The following is a 20,116-nucleotide window of genomic DNA, read 5'->3' as shown; positions in this document are numbered from 1 at the left end:
TCTCTCCTTTAGCCAGCTGCACATCCACTGAACCACCCAAGGTCTAAGTCCTAGCTCGTCCAATGTTTGTATTAGATCGTTATGTGGACTGTATCACATGCCTTGCTGAAATCAAGATAAGCCGTGTCCACAGCACCACCCTGGTCCAAAACATTGGTAATATAGTCACATAATTCAGTCAGATGAGTCTGACATGATCTGCCCTTAGTAAAGCCATGTTGCTTTGGATCCAGCATGTTGTGTGTTTTTAGGTGATCAATGATCCTTCTTTTCAGAAGAGATTCCATTAACTTCACTACCACCGATGTTAGACTCACTGGCCTGTAATTGCCAGCTTCTACCTTGCTGCCCTTCTTGTGGATAGGTACATTAGCTGTCCACCAGTCATGAGGAACTTCTCCTGTTAGAAGTGATCGATTAAATAGATCATTTACTGGTCCAACAACCAGACCTCAAAGTTATCTGAGATCTCTGGGATGATCCATCAGGACCCATTGATTAATTAATCTTTAATGGAGCCAGTTCCTCTGCTGCCTCTGTCTCTGGAAATCCTAAAAATGAAACATCATTACTAGAACCAATATGATTTCCCAACTTGTTATTGTTAGTATAATTTATTTCTGAGAAGACTGAACAAGAGTCATTGTTTAAGTGGTTTGCTACATCCAGGTCTGTGAGAGCTTACACCACAAAATGTACTCAGCCAATGAAAGGTAATAACACCATTTTTATTTTTCTCCTGCTATCAATGGCCAACCCGGTCCCACACTTCATCCATGTCTTTGGTGACCTCTGATCTCCTTAGGAACTGTTTGTTCCATGATGAAGATCAGCCATGGAGTATATCTGAGGTGTATATCAGGGTGTGCTTCTTCCCCACATGAGAGCTGGGATGTCCAGCAACATTCATCTAGAAGACATTTCCCGCACTCAAGGCACTAATACACCTCCAGGGCTGTGTGGGATCCCTGATGTACAGGAAGACAGGACTTCAGTGAGGAACATTTCCCTCACTCGGGATAAGAAAGTGGCTTCTCCCCCATGTGCAATCTCTGATGTCTGGAAAGATGGGACTTCCTTAAAAAACATTTCCCACACTCAGGACAGCAATACGGCTTTTCGCCCGTGTGAGACCTTTGATGTGTAACAAGTTCTGATTTTTGTACAAAACATTTCCCGCACTCAGGACAGGAATACGGCTTTTTCCCCGTGTGAGATCTCTGATGTTTGTAGAAATTGGACTTATCCGAAAAACACTTTCCGCACTCAGAACAGGAAAATGGCTTCTCTCCCGTGTGCAATCTGTGATGTTTGTAAAGACTGGACTTCTGTGAAAAACATTTCCCGCACTCAGGACAGGAATGTGGCTTCTCTCCTGTGTGCAATCTCTGATGTATGGAAAGATTGGACTTCTGTGAAAAACATTGCCCGCACTCAGGGCAGGAATATGGCTTCTCACCTGTGTGAGATCTCTGATGTGTGACAAGCTTTGATTTTTTTTGAAAATATTTTTCACATTCAGAACAGGAATACAGCTTCTTCCCCGTGTGCAATTTCTGAGGTCTGTACAGACTGGACTTCTGTGAAAAACTTTTCCCACACTGAGGATAGGAAAACGGCTTTTCACCTGTGTGAGATTTCTGATGTGTGACAAGTACTGATTTTTGTTTAAAACATTTCCCACAATTAAGACAGGAATACGGCTTTTCCCCCGTGTGCAATCTCTGATGTCTGTAGAGAGTGGAATTCCTCGTAAAACATTTCCCGCACTCAGGACAGAAATATGGTTTTTCTCCCGTGTGAGATCTCTCATGTGTGACAAGATCCGACTTTTGTATAAAAAATTTCAAGCACTCAGAACAGGAATACGTTTTTTTCCCCTTGTGAGATCTTTGATGACTGTAAAGGTTGGACTTGGGTGAAAAACCCTTCCCGCACTCAGTAAAGGAAAACCTCTTCTCTGTTAGAAGGCCGGCCCGGTCCCACACAGTCTGAGGTTCCTCAGGATACGAGGAATCCGATGGTCCATCTACACTGGGTGGTGCCGGATGGACATTGGAGGGAGCCGGGTTTTCTCCTGGACTATACTGTGTGATGTCCTCATCTTCTACTTTCCAGTCTGGAGACAAAGTGAGACAATCCTCGGAGGTTTTCCTCATCTCCCGGCCATGGACTAAAATACAAAGACAAAGAGGATTACTAGACAGGAGCTGATTGGTTCCCTCAAACAAGGACTCTGCCCACATCAGGCAGCTTGGTCTCTGAGGAGCTTACAATTCCACCCTCAAGGGAACTAGGAAATGGCTCCTCTGATCTCCTACCAGGTCATTTCTTTATTCATGGACCTTAGTCAAAGAGTGAGGAAACAACCAGAACTGTCTTTTATAGGAGGGACAGTGATGAGGGGATTATAGGACGAGGGTCCCCACCCCCTCTATCACTCATCGCCATCTTCCCAACACAAGAAGTACTGCACTTCCTTATTTAGTCCATGATTTAGTCATGAAGAACAGCGGGGCTGAGCCCCACCAGAGGTCAGAGAGTGAGGATGGGGGGAGAACAACCAAGATGAAGAGTGGACTGATCCGGAAGACCACCATCATTGGGGTATTGACTCCTCCTTCATTATCACTTTCTGTTTAAGCTTACAATGTTTAAGGAACATATAATTGTACTCCAATTAAAACAGCCTCTCTCAACCGGGGTGCCACCAGAGGTCTTCAGGGGTGCCGTGGGGAGATTGGCTATCACTTAAGCCCGAGCTCCCGATCCCCAGCCACAGTGTATGTCGGCACTGGGAACCGTCACACAGCTGAGCAAAGTGAAAGCAAAGGGGAGTGTCTTCTGTGCTCTCTGCTGAGTGATGGAAGCTAATATACTGTAACTTTTTATAATGCCGTATACATGTTCCTGTGTGTGTGTACATGTATGTGTGTACATGTGTGTGTGTGTGTGTACATGTGTGTGTGTACAGTGCATCCAGAAAGTATTCCCAGCGCTTACCTTTTGCTACATTTTGTTATGTTACAGCCTTATTCCAAAATAGATCAAATTAATTTTTCCTCAACATTCTACAAACAATACCCCGTAATGACAATGTGAAAGAAGTTCATTTTTAAATCGTTGCAATTTATTAAAAATAACCCCCCCTCCCCCCCATGTACAAACGTATTCCAAGCCTTTGCTCAATCCTTTGTTGAAGCCCCTTTAGCACCAATTCCAGCCTCAAGTCATTTGGAGTATGATGCTACAAGCTCGGCACACCTATTTTTTGGGCAATTTCTCCCATTCTTCTTTGCAGTATCTCTCAAGCTCCATCAGGTTGGATGGGGAGCGTCAGTGCACAGCCATTTTCAGATCTCTCAAGAGATGTTCAATCGGGTTCAAGTCTGGGCTCTGGCTGGGCCACTCCAGGACATTCACAGAGTTGGCCTGTAGCCACTCCTTTGTTATGTGGGCTGTGTGCTTAGTGTCTTTGTCCTGCTGAAAGATGAACCGTCACCTCAGTCTAAGGTCCAGAGCGCTCTGGAACAGGTTTTCATCAAGGATGTCTCTGTACATTGCTGCATTCATCTTTCCTTCAATCCTGACTAGTCTCCCAGTTCCTGCCACTGAAAACCATCCCCACAGCATGATGCTGCCACCACCATGCTTCACTGTAGGGATGGTATTGGCCAGGTTGTGAGCGGTGTCTGGTTTCCTCCAGATATAACGCTTGGCATTCAGGCCAAAGAGTTGAATCTTTGTTTCATCAGACCAGAGAGTTTTGTTTCTCATGGTCTGAAAGTCCCTGAAGTGCCTTTTGGCAAAACTCTAGGTGGGCTGCCATTTGTCTTTTACTGAGGAGTGGCTTCCGTCTGTCTACTCTACCATACAGGCCTGATAGGTGGAGTGCTGCAGAGATGGTTGTTCTTCTGGAAGGTTCTCCTCTCTCCACAGAGAAATGCTGGAGCTCTTTCAGAGTGACCATTGGGTTCTTGGTTACCTCCCTGGCTAAGGCCCTTTTCTCTCGATCGCTCATTTTGGCCGGGCGGCCCGCTCTAGGAAGATTCCTGGTGGTTCCAAACTTCTTCCATTTACAGATGATGGAGGCCACTGTGCTCATTGGGACCTTCAATGCTGCAGAAATGTTTCTGTACCCTTCCCCAGATCTGTGCCTTGATACAATCCTGTCTCGGAGGTCTATAGACAATTCCATGGACTTCATGGCTTGGTTTGTGGTCTGACATGCACTGTTACCTGTGGGACCTTCTATAGACAGGTTTATGCCTTTCCTAATCAGGTCCAATCAACTGAATCTCCCCCAGATGGACTCCAATCAAGTTGTGGAAACATCTCAAGGATGATCAGTGGGAACAGGATGCTCCACAGCTCAATGCTGAGTGTCATGGCAAAGGCTGGGAATACTTATGTACATGGGGGGGGGGTTTTATTTTTAATAAATTGCAAAGATTTCAGAACAAACTTATTTCACGTTGTCATTATGGAGTATTGTTTGTAGAATGTGGAGGGAAAACATGAATGGAATCCATTTTGGAATAAGGCTGTAACATAACAAAATGTGGCAAAAGTGAAGCGCTGGGAATACTTCCTGGATGCACTGTATGTGTGTATATATGTGTGTGCGTGTACATGTGTGTGTGTATATGTGTATGTGTACGTGTGTGTGTATATATGTGTGTGCGTGTACATGTGTGTGTGTATATGTGTATGTGTACATGTGTGTGTGTATATATGTGTGTGCATGTACATGTGTGTGTGTATATGTGTATGTGTACATGTGTGTGTGTATATATGTGTGTGCGTGTACATGTGTGTGTATATGTGTATGTGTACGTGTGTGTGTATATATGTGTGTGCGTGTACATGTGTGTATGTGTATGTGTACGTGTGTGTGTGTATATATGTGTGTGCTTGTACATGTGTGTGTGTATATGTGTATGTGTACATGTGTGTGTGTATATATATGTGTGCGTGTACATGTGTGTGTGTATATGTGTATGCGTGTACATGTGTGTGTGTATATGTGTATGTGTACGTGTGTGTGTGTATATATGTGTGTGCGTGTACATGTGTGTGTGTATATGTGTACATGTGTGTGTGTATATATGTGTGTGCGTGTACATGTGTGTGTATATGTGTATGTGTACATGTGTGTGTGTATATATGTGTGTGCGTGTACATGTGTGTGTGTGTATATGTGTACTTGTGCGTATGTGCACGTATGTGTGTGTACATGTGTTTGTTTTTATATGTGTGTATATGTATTTTACTTTGAATCTCGACCCCCTATTCCTGTCCTATCAGAACTGCTTTTTTAGGACTTGTTCATAACAGCAGCAAGGACTGCTGCTCCTCTGAAAAGCAATCCATGCTCAGATCGCTATTCAGAGGCATTTGACAGGTGGTAAAGAGGCAATATGTTGCCTCGAAACCACCTGGCTTAACCCCGTAAAAAGCAGCATCAATCACCACACCACAACTGTATGCAAAGCACACACAGTTGTGGAGTGGTTGTAGTTCAACCCCATTCTCCTGGAGGTATACTTCCAGCCTCAGCAACAGCATGTGTATACCCCCAGCTGCTGTTTCTGCAGCTAAAGGGGGAGCAGTTGGGGGTTGTAAAAGCAGCTCAGTTGTGTGGTTTTTATCGCCCTCCAACCTCAGAGGAGAACAGGCCCTTGGTTCACATCTGTTTGGCTGTGTGTAGGACAGCCCATTCATTTCAATGGGCTGCCCGACCCGCAGAAATGCAGGGAAAGTCGTCCCTGACCTTAGTTTTAAAATTGCACCACACCAAAAACACCTCACGTATTCCAATATGTATGGGGTAATCCTAAAGAGCAGAGCATTTGTCTGCGTGTCAGGTATGAGCGCGATTTCACGTACGTTCTGCGACACACAGTAATGTGAACCAAGCCTTGGACAGGGGTACCTCGTGACTATGGACTATACAACACTGAGCACTACTGTATATATTATCAGAATTACATAATTGACAATACAGAGTATATAGTGCAGGGGTCAGGAGTATGTAATGTACAACATAGAGTATATAGTGCAGGGGTCAGGAGTATGTAATGTACAACATAGAGTATATAGTGCAGGGGTCAGGAGTATGTAATGTACAACATAGAGTATATAGTGCAGGGGTCAGGAGTATGTAATGTACAACATAGAGTATATAGTGCAGGGGTCAGGAGTATGTAATGTACAACATAGAGTATATAGTGCAGGGGTCAGGAGTATGTAAGGTACAACAGAGTATATAGTGCAGGGGTCAGGAGTATGTATTGTACAATATAAATTATACAATGTAAGGGTCAGGACTCATATTAGTATTCAGTAATCAGTGGAAGCTTAAGTGTTTCCTGTAGACAAGTTGCAGAGGTCCCACACCGCTGCCTCCCATCTCCTGAGACTGCACTCAGTGACTTGGGTCTGAGACACTACAGACATATCCCTCCACCCGGCACAGCCAGCAGACTACAGAGCAACTAACTCTGGGAGAATTGTTCTGTCAGAGATCTTACTAGACCTGGGAATGTAGGAGACCCAAGACACACGCTCCAGGTCCCTAGGTCTAGTAACGTCTATGGTGAAAATGAACATTTTTCTGCCAGCTGAACCCCAGAATCTCCATAAATCCAGTCTAGATACAAAAATTGTGTCTGCAGCACAGAGAAGGAAGATTATCCGAGAGAAATCCAGGAATACAGGACGGGGAACACAGCTCAGGAAAGTGACCAGGGGATTACAGGCTGATATCACCCAGTCCCCGCCCTACTCTGGACCAATCAGTGAGCAGTATGGGTGGAGGAATGGATTTAGTGTTCATGACCCACCTGTGCTGATCTCTGTAGGAGTGTCCTCCTCTATAAATGTCCCCGTTATTCCATCCTCCTCCATAGACTGCTGATCATCCCTCACATACGCCTCTTCTTCTTCTGATTTCACCTCAACTTTTATATCTATCAGATCTTCACCCTAAATCATGAGATGGATTGAAAATAACATCTGTAAAATATATGCTTGAATATTGTAACATTCACCCCAAAAATCCACACATTTCCTCAAGTCAATGTTTTAGATGCTCTGTCCCACCAACCTTGTAGTGGTGGGGGATGGTGGGATCTTCCTGTGTGGAATCCCGGGAATACAGAGGACGGGGACATCTCTCTGGTGGGTTCCTGGTATTAGGCGGCTCCATCATATCCTTGTGTCCTTCTGAAAACTCCTCCATCACTCCATACTCCTCATCCTCCTCTTGTATCTCTTTTTTAACCTCAACTTTAGGATCTCTCAGGTTTCCACTCTGAATATATAATAAAAATGACATCAATGGTAACAATGCAGATAATGTACAGATCCTAATGATACTATCAGTGATTGTTCCTCATCTACCTGATGATGGTGAGGGATGGTGTGACCTTCCTGTGTGGAATCCCGGGAATACAGAGGACGGGGACATCTCTCTGGTGGGTTCCCATGACTGGATCCATCTACCTGATGATGATGAGGGATGGTGTGACCTTCCTGTGTGGAATCCCAGGAATACAGAGGACGGGGACATCTCTCTGGTGGGTTCCCATGACTGGATCCATCTGTAGGAAACACACACACTGACTGAATCCATTGTTTCTATGTGTTTATCAGATGATGGGGGATCTAGGTGGATCCTCCGTACTGCTCTCTCCTTTACAATAAAGTCTCCTCTTACCCGGTGATGTGAGGGGCGGCTGATTGTCCATCATGACGTCCTTGTAGAGATCCTTGTGTCCTTCTAAATACTCCCACTCCTCCATGGAGAAATAGACAGTGACACCCTGACACCTTATAGGAACCTGACACACACAATGATACAGTCACCATCCAGACACATCCCTTGTCTGTTACTGGAGAATGTCCCAGAATTCCCGGCACCGCTCACCTCTCCTGTCAGCAGCTCCATCATCTTCTTGGTGACTTCTAGAATCTTCTGCATGTTTTGTCTCTCAGGGTTTAGGGAGTCACATGGAGGCACTGTGATGGTCATATGATCACCTGACTTCAGAAGAGGAAATCTCTGTATTGAGGAACCAATAGGAATATCATGTTAGAATCCCAGAATCCTCCTCACCTCTCTGGTCAGGTCTGTGTATTAATAGAGATAAGAGTGATGTCATGTGACCTCCCAGAATCCTCCTCACCTCTCTGGTCAGGTCTGTGTTTTATTAATAGAGATAAGAGTGATGTCATGTGACCTCCCAGAATCCTCCTCACCTCTCCGGTCAGGTCTGTGTTTTATTAATAGAGATGAGAGTGATGTCATGAGACCTCCCAGAATCCTCCTCACCTCTCCGGTCAGGTCTGTGTTTTATTAATAGAGATAAGAGTGATGTCATGTGACCTCCCAGAATCCTCCTCACCTCTCCGGTCAGCAGGTAGATGATCTCCAGGGTGAGGTTTAGTATCCTCTCAGGCATATGACTCTGGTCCTCTTCCATCTTAATAGATATGGCCATGTGATCCATGCAGGTTTCCCTGTAGACAGAGAATTATCTGTACTATATTGTAGAATATTAGGACAGGAATTTAAGGGGTTATTAGGCAAGCTGCCCTCAGTGGGAACTGGCACATGTGTAGGAACCTGCTTCCCTCTGATGTCATATTTGTAAATATCTGTTGCTTGGTAAATATCATATAGATTATTAGTTATAGACAGGTACTTCCTGTCCCTGCTAGAGGGATCAGAAACCCCAGATTGGAGGACTATGGTATCTCATAAAGGGGAATTTCCAGGAAGAAGACACAAAATTGGACCACAAAACGTTCCTTGGAACATCTGTGTCTACTGCATTTCATCCCAACCAGAAGCAGGGACTAGTAGGCAAGTGTTCCTTTGTTCTAATAGTTTGACTGTAGCGGCTTCTGTGTGTATCTGAAGTCTGGTGACATAAGTGTCTCTGTCCTATTGTTATTATCTCACATGCACAGTGCCAGATAGCCAGGTCTGTGCTACTATATGTGTATTAGTCACATTGTAGTATATTATTAGGTGAACCTCTTTATTTAACCGTCTCCTGCCGGCCATATAAGGAAATGACGGGCGCAAGGCGGTTTTCTCATTCTAGGAGGACGTCATATGACGTCTTCCCACTGTAATCGTGTGCGCGTTCCCCCGGGGGGTGTGCAGCATGGCGATCGGTGGTAGGCTGTGTCCCTTGGACACAGCAGATCACCGATCAATGGAAAGAGCCAATGACATTGGCTCTGTCATGTGATCAGCTGCGTCCAATCACAGCTGATCACATGTAAATAAGGAAATGCTGGTTATCGCCATTCCTCTCCTCACGAGCTGTCACGCTGGCAGCTCATGAGGAGAGCCAGTAATCGGCATTCCTCAGAGGGGACATGAGCACTGATGATCAGTGTGCCCTGATGATCAGTGTAGCCCCATCAGTGCCACCTGTCACTGCCTATCGATGCCACCTGTCAGTGCCCATCAATACCACCTGCCAGTGCCCATCAGTGCACATCAATGCCACATATCAGTGCCTACTAGTGCACATCAATGCCACATATCAGTGCCCATCTGAGCTGCCTTTCAGTGCCACCTATCATTGTCAGTCAGTGCCGTCGCCTATCAGTGCCAGTCAATGCCGCTTTTCATTGCCTGTCAGTGCCGCCTAACAGTGCCACATAACAGTGCCAGTCAGTGCCATATATTAGTGCTGTCTTTCAGTGCCCACCAGTGATGCCTGTCAATGCCCATCAGTGCCACCTACCAGTGCCTCCTCATCAGTGCTGCCTATCAGTGCCGCCTATCAGTGCCCATCACTGCAGCCTCATTAACGTACATCAGTGAAGGAGAAAAATCACTTGTTTACAAAATTTTATAACAAACTAAGAAAAAACTTTTTTTTTTTTCAAAATTTTCAGTTTTTGGCTTATTTAGCAAAAAAATAAAAAAAACCCAGGTGATTAAATACCACCAAAAGAAATCTCTATCCGTCTCAAAAATGATAAAAATGTCATATGGGTACAGTGTTGCGTGACCGCGCAATTGTCATTCAAAGTGAGACAGCACTGAAAGCTGAAAATTGGCCTGGACAGGAAGGGGGTGAAAGTGTCCTGTAGGCAAGTGGTTAAATAGAGGTTCTATGAAGCTCCTGGTAGCTTAGATAACAGCTGTTCCTTCTGGTCTGGGATTCCACAGCTAGCTTTAGTTCAGGGCTCAGTAAACAGAATAGGGTAGAGCCAGATTAGGCATTTGATGGCCCATAGGTAGGTAGAGGTTTGACTGAATGGCAAATTAGAAGCTGTTCGGGACTGAGAAGCACACACATGGCCATGAAGCCCACACATGGCCATGAAACAGCTTTTGGTTCAATTGTCCAATTTCTTTTGGTCCCTCAAAAAAGGGGGATGGCTACTCTTAAGAGCTGTAATTCCTAAACCCTTCCTCCAATTTGGATATATATGCCCTCAAATTACACCTGAGAGTGTGCACTTTCAGCCCATATCCATTATAGAACTATAGCTTGAATACGTTTTGGTAAATACCTGAGTGTGTGTGAGTGTTACTGATTTTGTTTTTTTACCATACAATGTTGTATTATTTCTATACTTAGGAGTATCTATTTTCTTTTGATTGTTATATACTGGGTGCAGTAGTCCCCCTCCTCACAATAATTTTCCTTGGATTAATGGTTAATTTAATGTTGTTATCTCCTTTATTTAGGGGTGGAAGGAGAGCTCTGTACTAGAGGCGTGGTTTGGGTAGAATTTAGGGTAGAGTTCATTTTTGGTTGTAAACTGACCTGTGAGATATGCATTCCTGAACCCTGCATCCTCTTCATAACAAACTCCTGAACTCTGCATCCGGTGCGTAATGCACTCCTGAACTCTGCACCCTGTGCCTAATGCACTCCTGAATGCTAAACCCTGTGCGTAATGCACTCCTGAACCCTGCACCCTGTGCGTAATGCACTTCTGAACCCTGCACCCTGTGCGTAATGCACTCCTGAACTCTGCACCCTGTGCCTAATGCACTCCTGAACCCTGCACCCTGTGCGTAATGCACTTCTGAACCCTGCACCCTGTGTGTAATGCACTCCTGAACCCTGCACCCTGTGCGTAATGCACTCCTGAACCCTGCACCCTGTGCGTAATGCACTTCTGAACCTTGCACCCTGTGTGTAATGCACTCCTGAACTCTGCACCCTGTGTGTAATGCACTCCTGAACCCTGCACCCTGTGCGTAATGCACTCCTGAACCCTGCACCCTGTGCGTAATGCACTTCTGAACCCTGCATCCTGTGCGTAATGCACTCCTGAACCCTGTACCCTGTGCGTAATGCACTCCTGAACCCTGCACCCTGTGCGTAATGCACTTCTGAACCCTACACCCTGTGTGTAATGCACTCCTGAACTCTGCACCCTGTGAGTAATGCACTCCTGAACTCTGCACCCTGTGCGTAATGCACTCGTGAACCCTGCACCCTGTGCCTAATGCACTCCTGAACTCTGCACCCTGTGCCTAATGCACTCCTGAACTCTGCACCCTGTGTGTAATGCACTCCTGAACCCTGTACCCTGTGCGTAATGCACTCCTGAACCCTGCACCCTGTGCGTAATGCACTTCTGAACCCTACACCCTGTGTGTAATGCACTCCTGAACCCTGCACCCTGTGCGTAATGCACTCCTGAACTCTGCACCCTGTGCGTAATGCACTCCTGAACTCTGCACCTTGTGCGTAATGCACTCCTGAACCCTGTACCCTGTGCGTAATGCACTCCTGAACCCTGCACCCTGTGCGTAATGCACTTCTGAACCCTACACCCTGTGTGTAATGCACTCCTGAACTCTGCACCCTGTGCGTAATGCACTCCTGAACCCTGCACCCTGTGCGTAATGCACTCGTGAACCCTGCACCCTGTGCCTAATGCACTCCTGAACTCTGCACCCTGTGCCTAATGCACTCCTGAACCCTGCACCCTGTGTGTAATGCACTCCTGAACTCTGCACCCTGTGCGTAATGCACTTCTGAACCCTACACCCTGTGCGTAATGCACTTCTGAACTCTGCACCCTGTGCGTAATGCACTCCTGAACCCTGCACCCTGTGCGTAATGCACTCCTGAACTCTGCACCCTGTGCGTAATGCACTCCTGAACCCTGCACCTTGTGCGTAATGCACTCCTGAACCCTGTACCCTGTGCGTAATGCACTCGTGAACCCTGCACCCTGTGCCTAATGCACTCCTGAACTCTGCACCCTGTGCCTAATGCACTCCTGAAAGCTATACCCTGTGCGTAATGCACTCCTGAACCCTGTGCGTAATGCACTCCTGAACCCTGTGCGTAATGCACTCCTGAACCCTGTGCGTAATGCACTCCTGAACCCTGCACTTTGTGCGTAATGCACTCCTGAACCCTGTGCGTAATGCACTCCTGAACCCTGTGCGTAATGCACTCCTGAACCCTGTGCGTAATGCACTCCTGAACCCTGCACTTTGTGCGTAATGCACTCCTGAACCCTGTGCGTAATGCACTCCTGAACCCTGTGCGTAATGCACTCCTGAACCCTGTGCGTAATGCACTCCTGAACCCTGCACTTTGTGCGTAATGCACTGCTGAACTCTGCACCCTGTGCGTAATGCACTGCTGAACTCTGCACCCTGTGCGTAATGCACTGCTGAACTCTGCACCCTGTGCGTAAGACACTCTGAACTGTACCACTCCTGGATTTAACATTTCCCCTTTAAGATCCACTTATGACATTTTGCCAACACCCACAATTTGACACAGAATACATAATGTGTCACGTTGATACCCATGGATGGGGGTAGTGTGAGTTCCTACACTTATTCTCTGACGAAAAAAAGCCCTGGGTATGATCAGGGCAGCCATCAAAACATTTGGGGCCCCATTCACAGCTTTAGGCCTGACCACCAACATTTTCCAGCTGTCCCACAAAGTCCTTCAGTACACCCACTTTTACTTTGACACTCTTACAACCTAATATGAAAATGAAAAGTGTATTTTAAGCTATTCAAGATTTAACAGTAAGGATATAAATTTTGGTCAAAGATCAGAAAAGGGACAGCCACATATATTCAGCAAAGAGACATTGCCATATATTTAGCAAAGAGATGTCCCAATCCAGCAAAGAGACAGCTCCATATATTCAGCAAAGAGATGTCCCGAAATATTCAGCAAAGAGATGGCCCAATCCAGTAAAGAGATGTCCCCATATATTCAGCAAAGAGACAGCACCATATATTCAGAAAAGAGATGGCCCAATCCAGTATAGAGACGTCCCCATATATTCAGCAAAGAGAGGGCCCCAATCCAGCAAAGAGAAATCCTAATATATTTAGAAAAGAGATGGCCCAATCCAGCAAAGAGAAATCCCAATATATTCAGCAAAGAAATGGCCCAATCCAGCAAAGAGACATCCCCAAATATTCAGCAAAGAGATGGCTCAGTCCAGCAAAGAGACATCCCCACATATTCAGCAAAGAGATGGCCCAATACAGTAAAGAAACATACCCATATATTCAGCAAAGAGAAAGTCTCATATATTCAGCAAAGAGATGGCCCAATCCAGTAAAGAGACATCACCATATATTCAGCAAGAGACAACCCAATCCAACAGACATCCCCATCCAACAAAGAGACAGGTACAGCACAGGCCAACATCCAGCAACATTGTCAATCAATTTACCATTGTGATTTTAACAACTTGTCTCCAGACCAGTCCACAGTGAGCACTGAGCAGTCCTGCAGGCGACACGCAGTGCAGCTCTTCCGCATGGCTGAGCTGCGATTGGCGTGGCACCCAAGCCAGAATCCGGTCTGCAGGGAGAGGTGGGGTGCAGATGATAACACTCCACATTCTGCCTGCAGCTGGAATTAACTGAGCTGCATAGGCTCTGTTAGGGATCCGGGTATGACCAGAAATGTGTGGGAACACAGGCGTAGTCAGGGCTGGAGAGGTGGAATGGTCAGGCAGGCCATTAGGTACTGTACAGGGCGCGGGATCTAAGTGCCAATCTGCTTATTCACCAGGGCCCCTGATGGTGGTGATGGACTTGGAGCAGACTGAGACCAGGTCGCGACCCCTGAGTATGTCCGGCAACGGTAAAGAGCGTCGTCAGAGGTGTGCGGGGAAAGGAGCCTGACGTGAAGAGGCTGGCAGACCTGGTAACAGGGACAGATCCGTGCGGGATGGATCGTCTGGGTAGCGTCAGGCGTAGTCAGGTAGACCAGGTCAGCAACGTGCGGGCAGTGAGGTACCGGAGGAGCAGGCAGAGAATAGTCAGAGTCACAAGCCGGGTTCAGTAACTCACGGGCAGCGCGGTACAGAGGATCAGGCAGAAGGATGGTCAGGGTCACAAGCCGGGTTCAGTAACTCACGGACAGCACAGTACAGAGGATCAGGCAGAAGGATGGTCAGGCAAGCCAGGGGTTAAACAGGAGATGGTCAGCAGACGTCAGGATCAAAGCAGGGTCAGCAGATAGGCAGGAACACAGGATACCAAGTACAGGGGGCTCATGGGAAACAATACACCAAAACCCTGACTGCAGGTCTGGCCATTCCTTAAATACACCTCCTGCAATCAGCCTCAGGTGATGGCTGATTGCAGGAGTGAGCTTCTGGTTGCTGAGAGCACCTGCTGGCCATCCCTGGTACTGCAGCCCACAAAGCAGGTGAGTCCCACCACCAGTGGTGAATCCATTCCTGACAGGCTCACTCCAAAGCCACCCTGCTTTAGGAATTGCTAGTTATTACAGCAGCAAGAACTCGCTCGTGTTGGTTGGGGACTGTGTGGTTGCAACATTTCAAAAAGTTTTTTTAGGGTGTTAGTATGCATGTGGTTCTGTAAGAGGTAGATTGTTAATGGTATACTTTAAATAACCATATACTGTATAAGAGCTGTAGATGCTATTGTTAAAGGAAAACAAAAGTGAACAAAAAAAACACTGGTAGTAACAATAAACACATATATTGCACCCAAGGTTTTATAGGAAGGCTGTACACATGAACTAGGTGAACAAACTGCATAGCAAGGAGATGGTGGAAAATCATTACATACTTATAAATGAAGCAATGAAGTTGTTCCATACAGTATGTACAGGAGACGAGTGTGAAAGATGGAGGGTTTGAGAGCAAGCATTGTGCAAATTATATATATATATATATAATATACACACTGTATATACACTATATTGCCCCAAGTATTGGTCGGCCTGCCTTTCCACGCACATGAACGTTAATGGCCCCCCAGTCTTAGTCCGTAGGGTTCAATATTGAGTTGGCCCCGCCCTTTGCAGCTATAACAGCTTCAACTCTTCTGGGAAGGCCGTCCACAAGGTTTAGGAGGGTGTCTATGGGAAGGTTGGACCATTCTTCCAGAAGCACATTTGTGAGGTCAGGCACTGATGTCGGGGGAGGAGGCCTGGCTCACAGTCTCCACTCTAATTATTCCCAAAGGTGTTCTATGGGGTTGAGGTCAGGACTCTGTGCAGGACAGTCAAGTTCCTCCACCCCAAACTGGCTCCTCCATGTCTTTATGGACCTTGCTTTGTGCACTGGTGTGCAGTCATGTTGGAACAGGAAGGGGCCATCCCCAAACTCTTCCCACAAAGTTGGGAGCATGAAATTGTCCAAAATGTCTTGGTATGCTGATGCCTTAAGAGTTTCCTTCACTGGAACTAGGGAGCCAACCCAACCCCTGAAAAACAACCCCACACCAGAATCCCCCTCCACCAAACTTTACACTTGGCACAATGCAGTCAGGGAAGTACCATTCTTCTGGCAACCATCAAACCAAGACACATCCATCTGCTCTAGGGTCCAGTGGCGGCGTGCTTTTCACCACAGCATCTGACACTTTGCATTGCACTTGGTGATGTAAGGCTTGGATGCAGCTGCTCAGCCATGGAAACCCATTCCATGAAGCTCTCTACACACTGTTGTTGTGCTCATCTGAAGGCCACACCAAGTTTGGAGGTCTTTAGCTATTGACTCTGCAGACAGTTGGTGACTTCTGTGCACTGTGCACTTCAGCATGCGCTGACCCCGCTCTGTCATGTGACGTGGCCTACCACTTGGTGGCTGAGTTGCTGTTGTTCCCAGTTGCTTCCACTTTGTTATAATCCCACTAACAGTTGATTGTGGAATATTTAGTAGCCAGGAAATGTCACAGATGGGGTCACGGTCTCCCCCCTCACCTGCTCTTCCTTCCTCCCCCTCCCCTCAGTTCAGGTGGCTTGCAGCTGCTCCCTCCTCGCTCCCCTTTGATCATCCCCCCTCCCTTCCCCTTGCAGATTCCTAAGGTCCTGCACAAGTCTACATCAAAGGCTGTGCAGGACGGAAGGGAACGCCCCCTGTGGTGCGGTTAGCACCGCTCCTCAGTGAAGCCGCGGAGGAGTCGGACATCCCGCTGGGCCTGCACATGGATTCTTCATGTACAGGACACCGGGGTGTCTGCATGCCCCCTCGTGGGTGCAGTGCGGGCACGAGGCTTCCCGCACTCTGCGCCCGCCGGAGACAAAGGCCACGCTCCCTGAGCATGGCCATAGTGAGGGGACGTGCCTCGCTGTCCCAGCAACCCGACGCTGGGCTGGCTGTTGCAACCAGGAAGCATCCTGCTCTGGCATAAGAGGACCGGAGCGGAACCCGGGAGGTTGTTGGTCCCCTGCACATCACTGAGAGTAGCTGTTGGGAGGTCTGAGCTGAGGCCAGATCCCGCTGAGTACTCTGCTGATCCCTGGGGGCTAGAGGTGCCTACTATCCGCTGTGTGCCAGAGGGTACTCCTGCCTGCTATCCGCTGTGTGCCAGAGGGTACTCATGCCTGCTGTCCGCTGTGTGCCAGAGGTTACTCCTGCCTGCTGTCCGCTGTGTGCCAGAGGTTACTCCTGCCTGCTGTCCGCTGTGTGCCAGAGGGTACTCCTGCCTGCTGTCCGCTGTCTGCCAGAGGGTACTCCTGCCTGCTGTCTGCCAGAGGGTACTCCTGCCTGCTGTCCGCTGTGTGCCAGAGGGTACTCATGCCTGCTGTCCGCTGTGTGCCAGAGGGTACTCATGCCTGCTGTCTGCTGTGTGCCAGAGGGTACTCCTGCCTGATGTCCGCTGTGTGCCAGAGGGTACTCATGCCTGCTGTCCGCTGTGTGCCAGAGGGTACTCCTGCCTGCTGTCTGCTGTGTGCCAGAGCATACTCCTGCCTGCTGTTCACTGTGGGCCAGAGGGTACTCCTGCCTGCTATTCCCTATGTGTCAGAGGTTACTCCTGCCTGCTGTTCGCTGTGTGCCAGAGGTTACTCCTGCCTAAACCGTGAGTGCTCATATCCTCCTGTCTGAATTACCCCCCTTGGATCTCCATATTGTCCCTGCCTGGACTGCCCGTTGAATCCCCCTATTACCTTGTCTGGACTGCCCCCACTGAATGCTCCTATTTTCCCTGCCTGGACTGCCCGTGAATCCCCCTATTACCTTGTCTGGACTGCCCCCTTTGAACACTCATACCTTTTCTGCCTGGATTGCCCCATTGAACCTCCCTATTACCCTTGCCAGAACTGCCTGCCTGGATTAATACTTGCTCAGGCCATCGCTACCCAAATTGCCCTATCGTGGGCCGAATTACAACTGTTTTGGGCTCCTCCCCTCTCTTCCCCCTTTTTGGGTACCCGGACGCTACCTTCCTACCCTGATTGAGTGTCTCCCCTATTTCAATAAAACTTTGTGTGTTTATCATCCTCCGTATGCATTCTGTGCTGCCTACGCTTCCGTCACAGATGGACTTATTGCACAGGTGACCACCTATCACGGGACCACGCTTGGAGTCACTGAGCTCCTGAGAGCGACCCATTCTTTCACCAATGTTTGTAGAAGCAGTCTGCATGCCTAGGAGCTTGATTTATTAGACCTGTGGCCATGGAGGGGATTGGAACACCTGAATCACATGGTTTGGAGGGCGGGCCCAATACTTATGTATGTATATATAACCCCCAAGCACTCTGTGTTTGTCCAGATAATGTGAAGTTAATTTATAACCATTCCATTTAGCCCTGTGTTGATCTAAGCTCTGGAAAATCAAAAGTGTAAACTCACCACATAAACAAGTGAAGGTTATGTTCACATCTGTCCATGTAGGGAACGCATGCAAAAATAGCACGCTTTTGCCACTTGCACAGATATGCGCTGCCCTTTAGCAGAGGTGCATCAGTACCATTAACTGTTGACGGCACACCACGTATCTGGAAACGAACATGCCAAACTACATGGTGCCGCAGCATCCCGTGGTTCAGTCTGGCACACTTTTGGAAAAAATGTAAGGATTTATTTTCTGTGCCGCTTGCATGTAGGGAAACCCATTGAAAGGAATAGGCTGCCCTACATGTGACACGTGAAAAACATGCTTGGTAGCACCTGTATGTGTAAACCTGAGCCTAACTGTGGGTAAACACAAAATAACAGTCCTCCATGAGCATAAATTATTCATCTGTGTTCATACAATAGGGCTGCCATGCAAATAGCTGTGAACACTGCACTCTGCTCCGTTTATTGAGGACTGCTATTTTGTATGTAGAATGTTCAGTGGATGTAAGGAGTTTATACTTTTCATTGTACAGAGTTTGGATAACAGGAGGTTAACCGTATGCCGCCCAGCCACTGTACATAAACGGCGGCAGGGCGGCACTCGCAGGCAAAACCACGTTTTAAAGCGTGTGTTTTGTAAACAAATAGGAGGCGCGCGCGAGGCGTGCGGCCGCCCTATCTGTCCCGCCGATCACCGCCGCAGATGTGAGTCGCCGGGTCACAGCCGTTCCTTAACGGCTGTTTCCCGGCGATTGGTGGCAAACAGTGACAGACAGCACAGCTGCAGTAGCTGTGCTGTCTGTCACTTCCCTGTCAGCTCGAGGATGAGCTCATCGAGAAAGAACAGTTTCTCTTTCTCGATCAGCCTTGTCCCGCCCAGTACACCCCCCACCCCCTAGTAAAACACTCCCCTCACTCCTATAACCCTTCCCTGCAAAATAAAGTTAACCCCTTCCTCCCCAGTGCCATTAGTACAGTGTCAGTGTTTTTTTTTTGCACTGATCACTGTATTAGTGTTTTTGTGGATGTCAGTGACCCCAAGTCAGTACCCCCCAATGTCAGAATGTCCACCGCAGTCCCGCCATAAGTCCCTGATCGCTGCCATAATTCACTGATCGCCGCCATTATTAGTATAAAAAAAACCCTAAAAATCCCAGTATCTTTCCCGCCATTTGTAAACGCTATAACTTTCACGTAAACCAATTAATTTACACGTATTGGGTTTTTTTTTTTTAGCAAAGACATGTCGCAGAATACATTTTGGCATTATGACTGAATTTGATTTTTAAATTTTTTTTTTACTGGACATGTTTTATAGCAAAAAGTCCAAAATATAGTTTTTTTTCCCTCAAAATTGTCAGCCTTTTTTTTTATAGCGCAAAAAATAAAAACCGCACAGGCGATCAAATACCACCGAAAGAAAGCTCAATTTGTGGGGGAAAAAAGGATGTAAATTTCATTTATGTACCGTATTGCATGACTGCGCAATTGTCCGTGAAACTAGCGCAGCGCTGTATAGCAGAAAAATGTCGTAAATTGCAGTATTTATACCATAGTTTGTAGACGCTATAACTTCACACAAAGCAATCAATATACACTTATTGGGATTTTTTGTTACCAAAAACATGGAGCAGAATACATTTTGGCCTAAATTTATAACCAACTTTGAGTTTACTATATATTTTTTATAGCTGAAACTAAAAAATATTGTTTTTCTTAAAAATTTTTGCCCTTTTTTTGTTTATAACGTGAAAAATAAAAAGCGCACAGGTGATCAAATACCACCGAAAGAAAGCTCTATTTGTGTTAAAAAAAGGACGTAAATTTAGTTTGGGTGCAGCATTGCATGACCGCGCAATTATCAGTTGAATTAGTGCAGCGCCGAGTAGCAAAAAGAGGCCTGGTCATTAAGGGGGGTAAATCCTCTGGAGCTCAAATGGTTAAATGGAATGCTTATAAATGAAGTTCACATTATCTAGACACACACACACAGAGTGATTGGGGGATGCTTATACAATATGATGTGTGTCAG

The 20,116-nt window shown here is 46.9% G+C and overlaps 1 protein-coding gene across 1 annotated transcript; it reads right to left on the bottom strand.

Annotated features, from left to right (window-relative positions):
• Window positions 1-707: 707 nt before the first annotated feature.
• LOC149433864 (uncharacterized) lies at window positions 708-8,613 on the bottom strand. The gene is made up of 7 exons (XM_089664348.1): window positions 8,409-8,613; window positions 7,931-8,065; window positions 7,721-7,844; window positions 7,405-7,604; window positions 7,109-7,315; window positions 6,846-6,987; window positions 708-2,173 (listed from the first exon to the last, which is right to left on the bottom strand). The coding sequence occupies exons 1-7, from the start codon at window positions 8,511-8,513 to the stop codon at window positions 1,011-1,013; spliced, it is 2,076 nt and encodes a 691-aa protein (XP_089520474.1). The 5' UTR covers window positions 8,514-8,613; the 3' UTR covers window positions 708-1,010.
• Window positions 8,614-20,116: the final 11,503 nt, after the last annotated feature.

The sequence above is a fragment of the Staurois parvus genome, unplaced genomic scaffold, assembly GCF_062004578.1.
Source record: "Staurois parvus isolate SC_StPar_1 unplaced genomic scaffold, SC_StPar_1.0 ptg001893l, whole genome shotgun sequence".
In the NCBI taxonomy this organism is placed as follows: Eukaryota; Metazoa; Chordata; class Amphibia; order Anura; family Ranidae; genus Staurois; species Staurois parvus.
The sequence above is the reverse complement of the archived record's forward strand: the minus strand, read 5'-3'. Positions and strand labels throughout refer to the sequence as shown.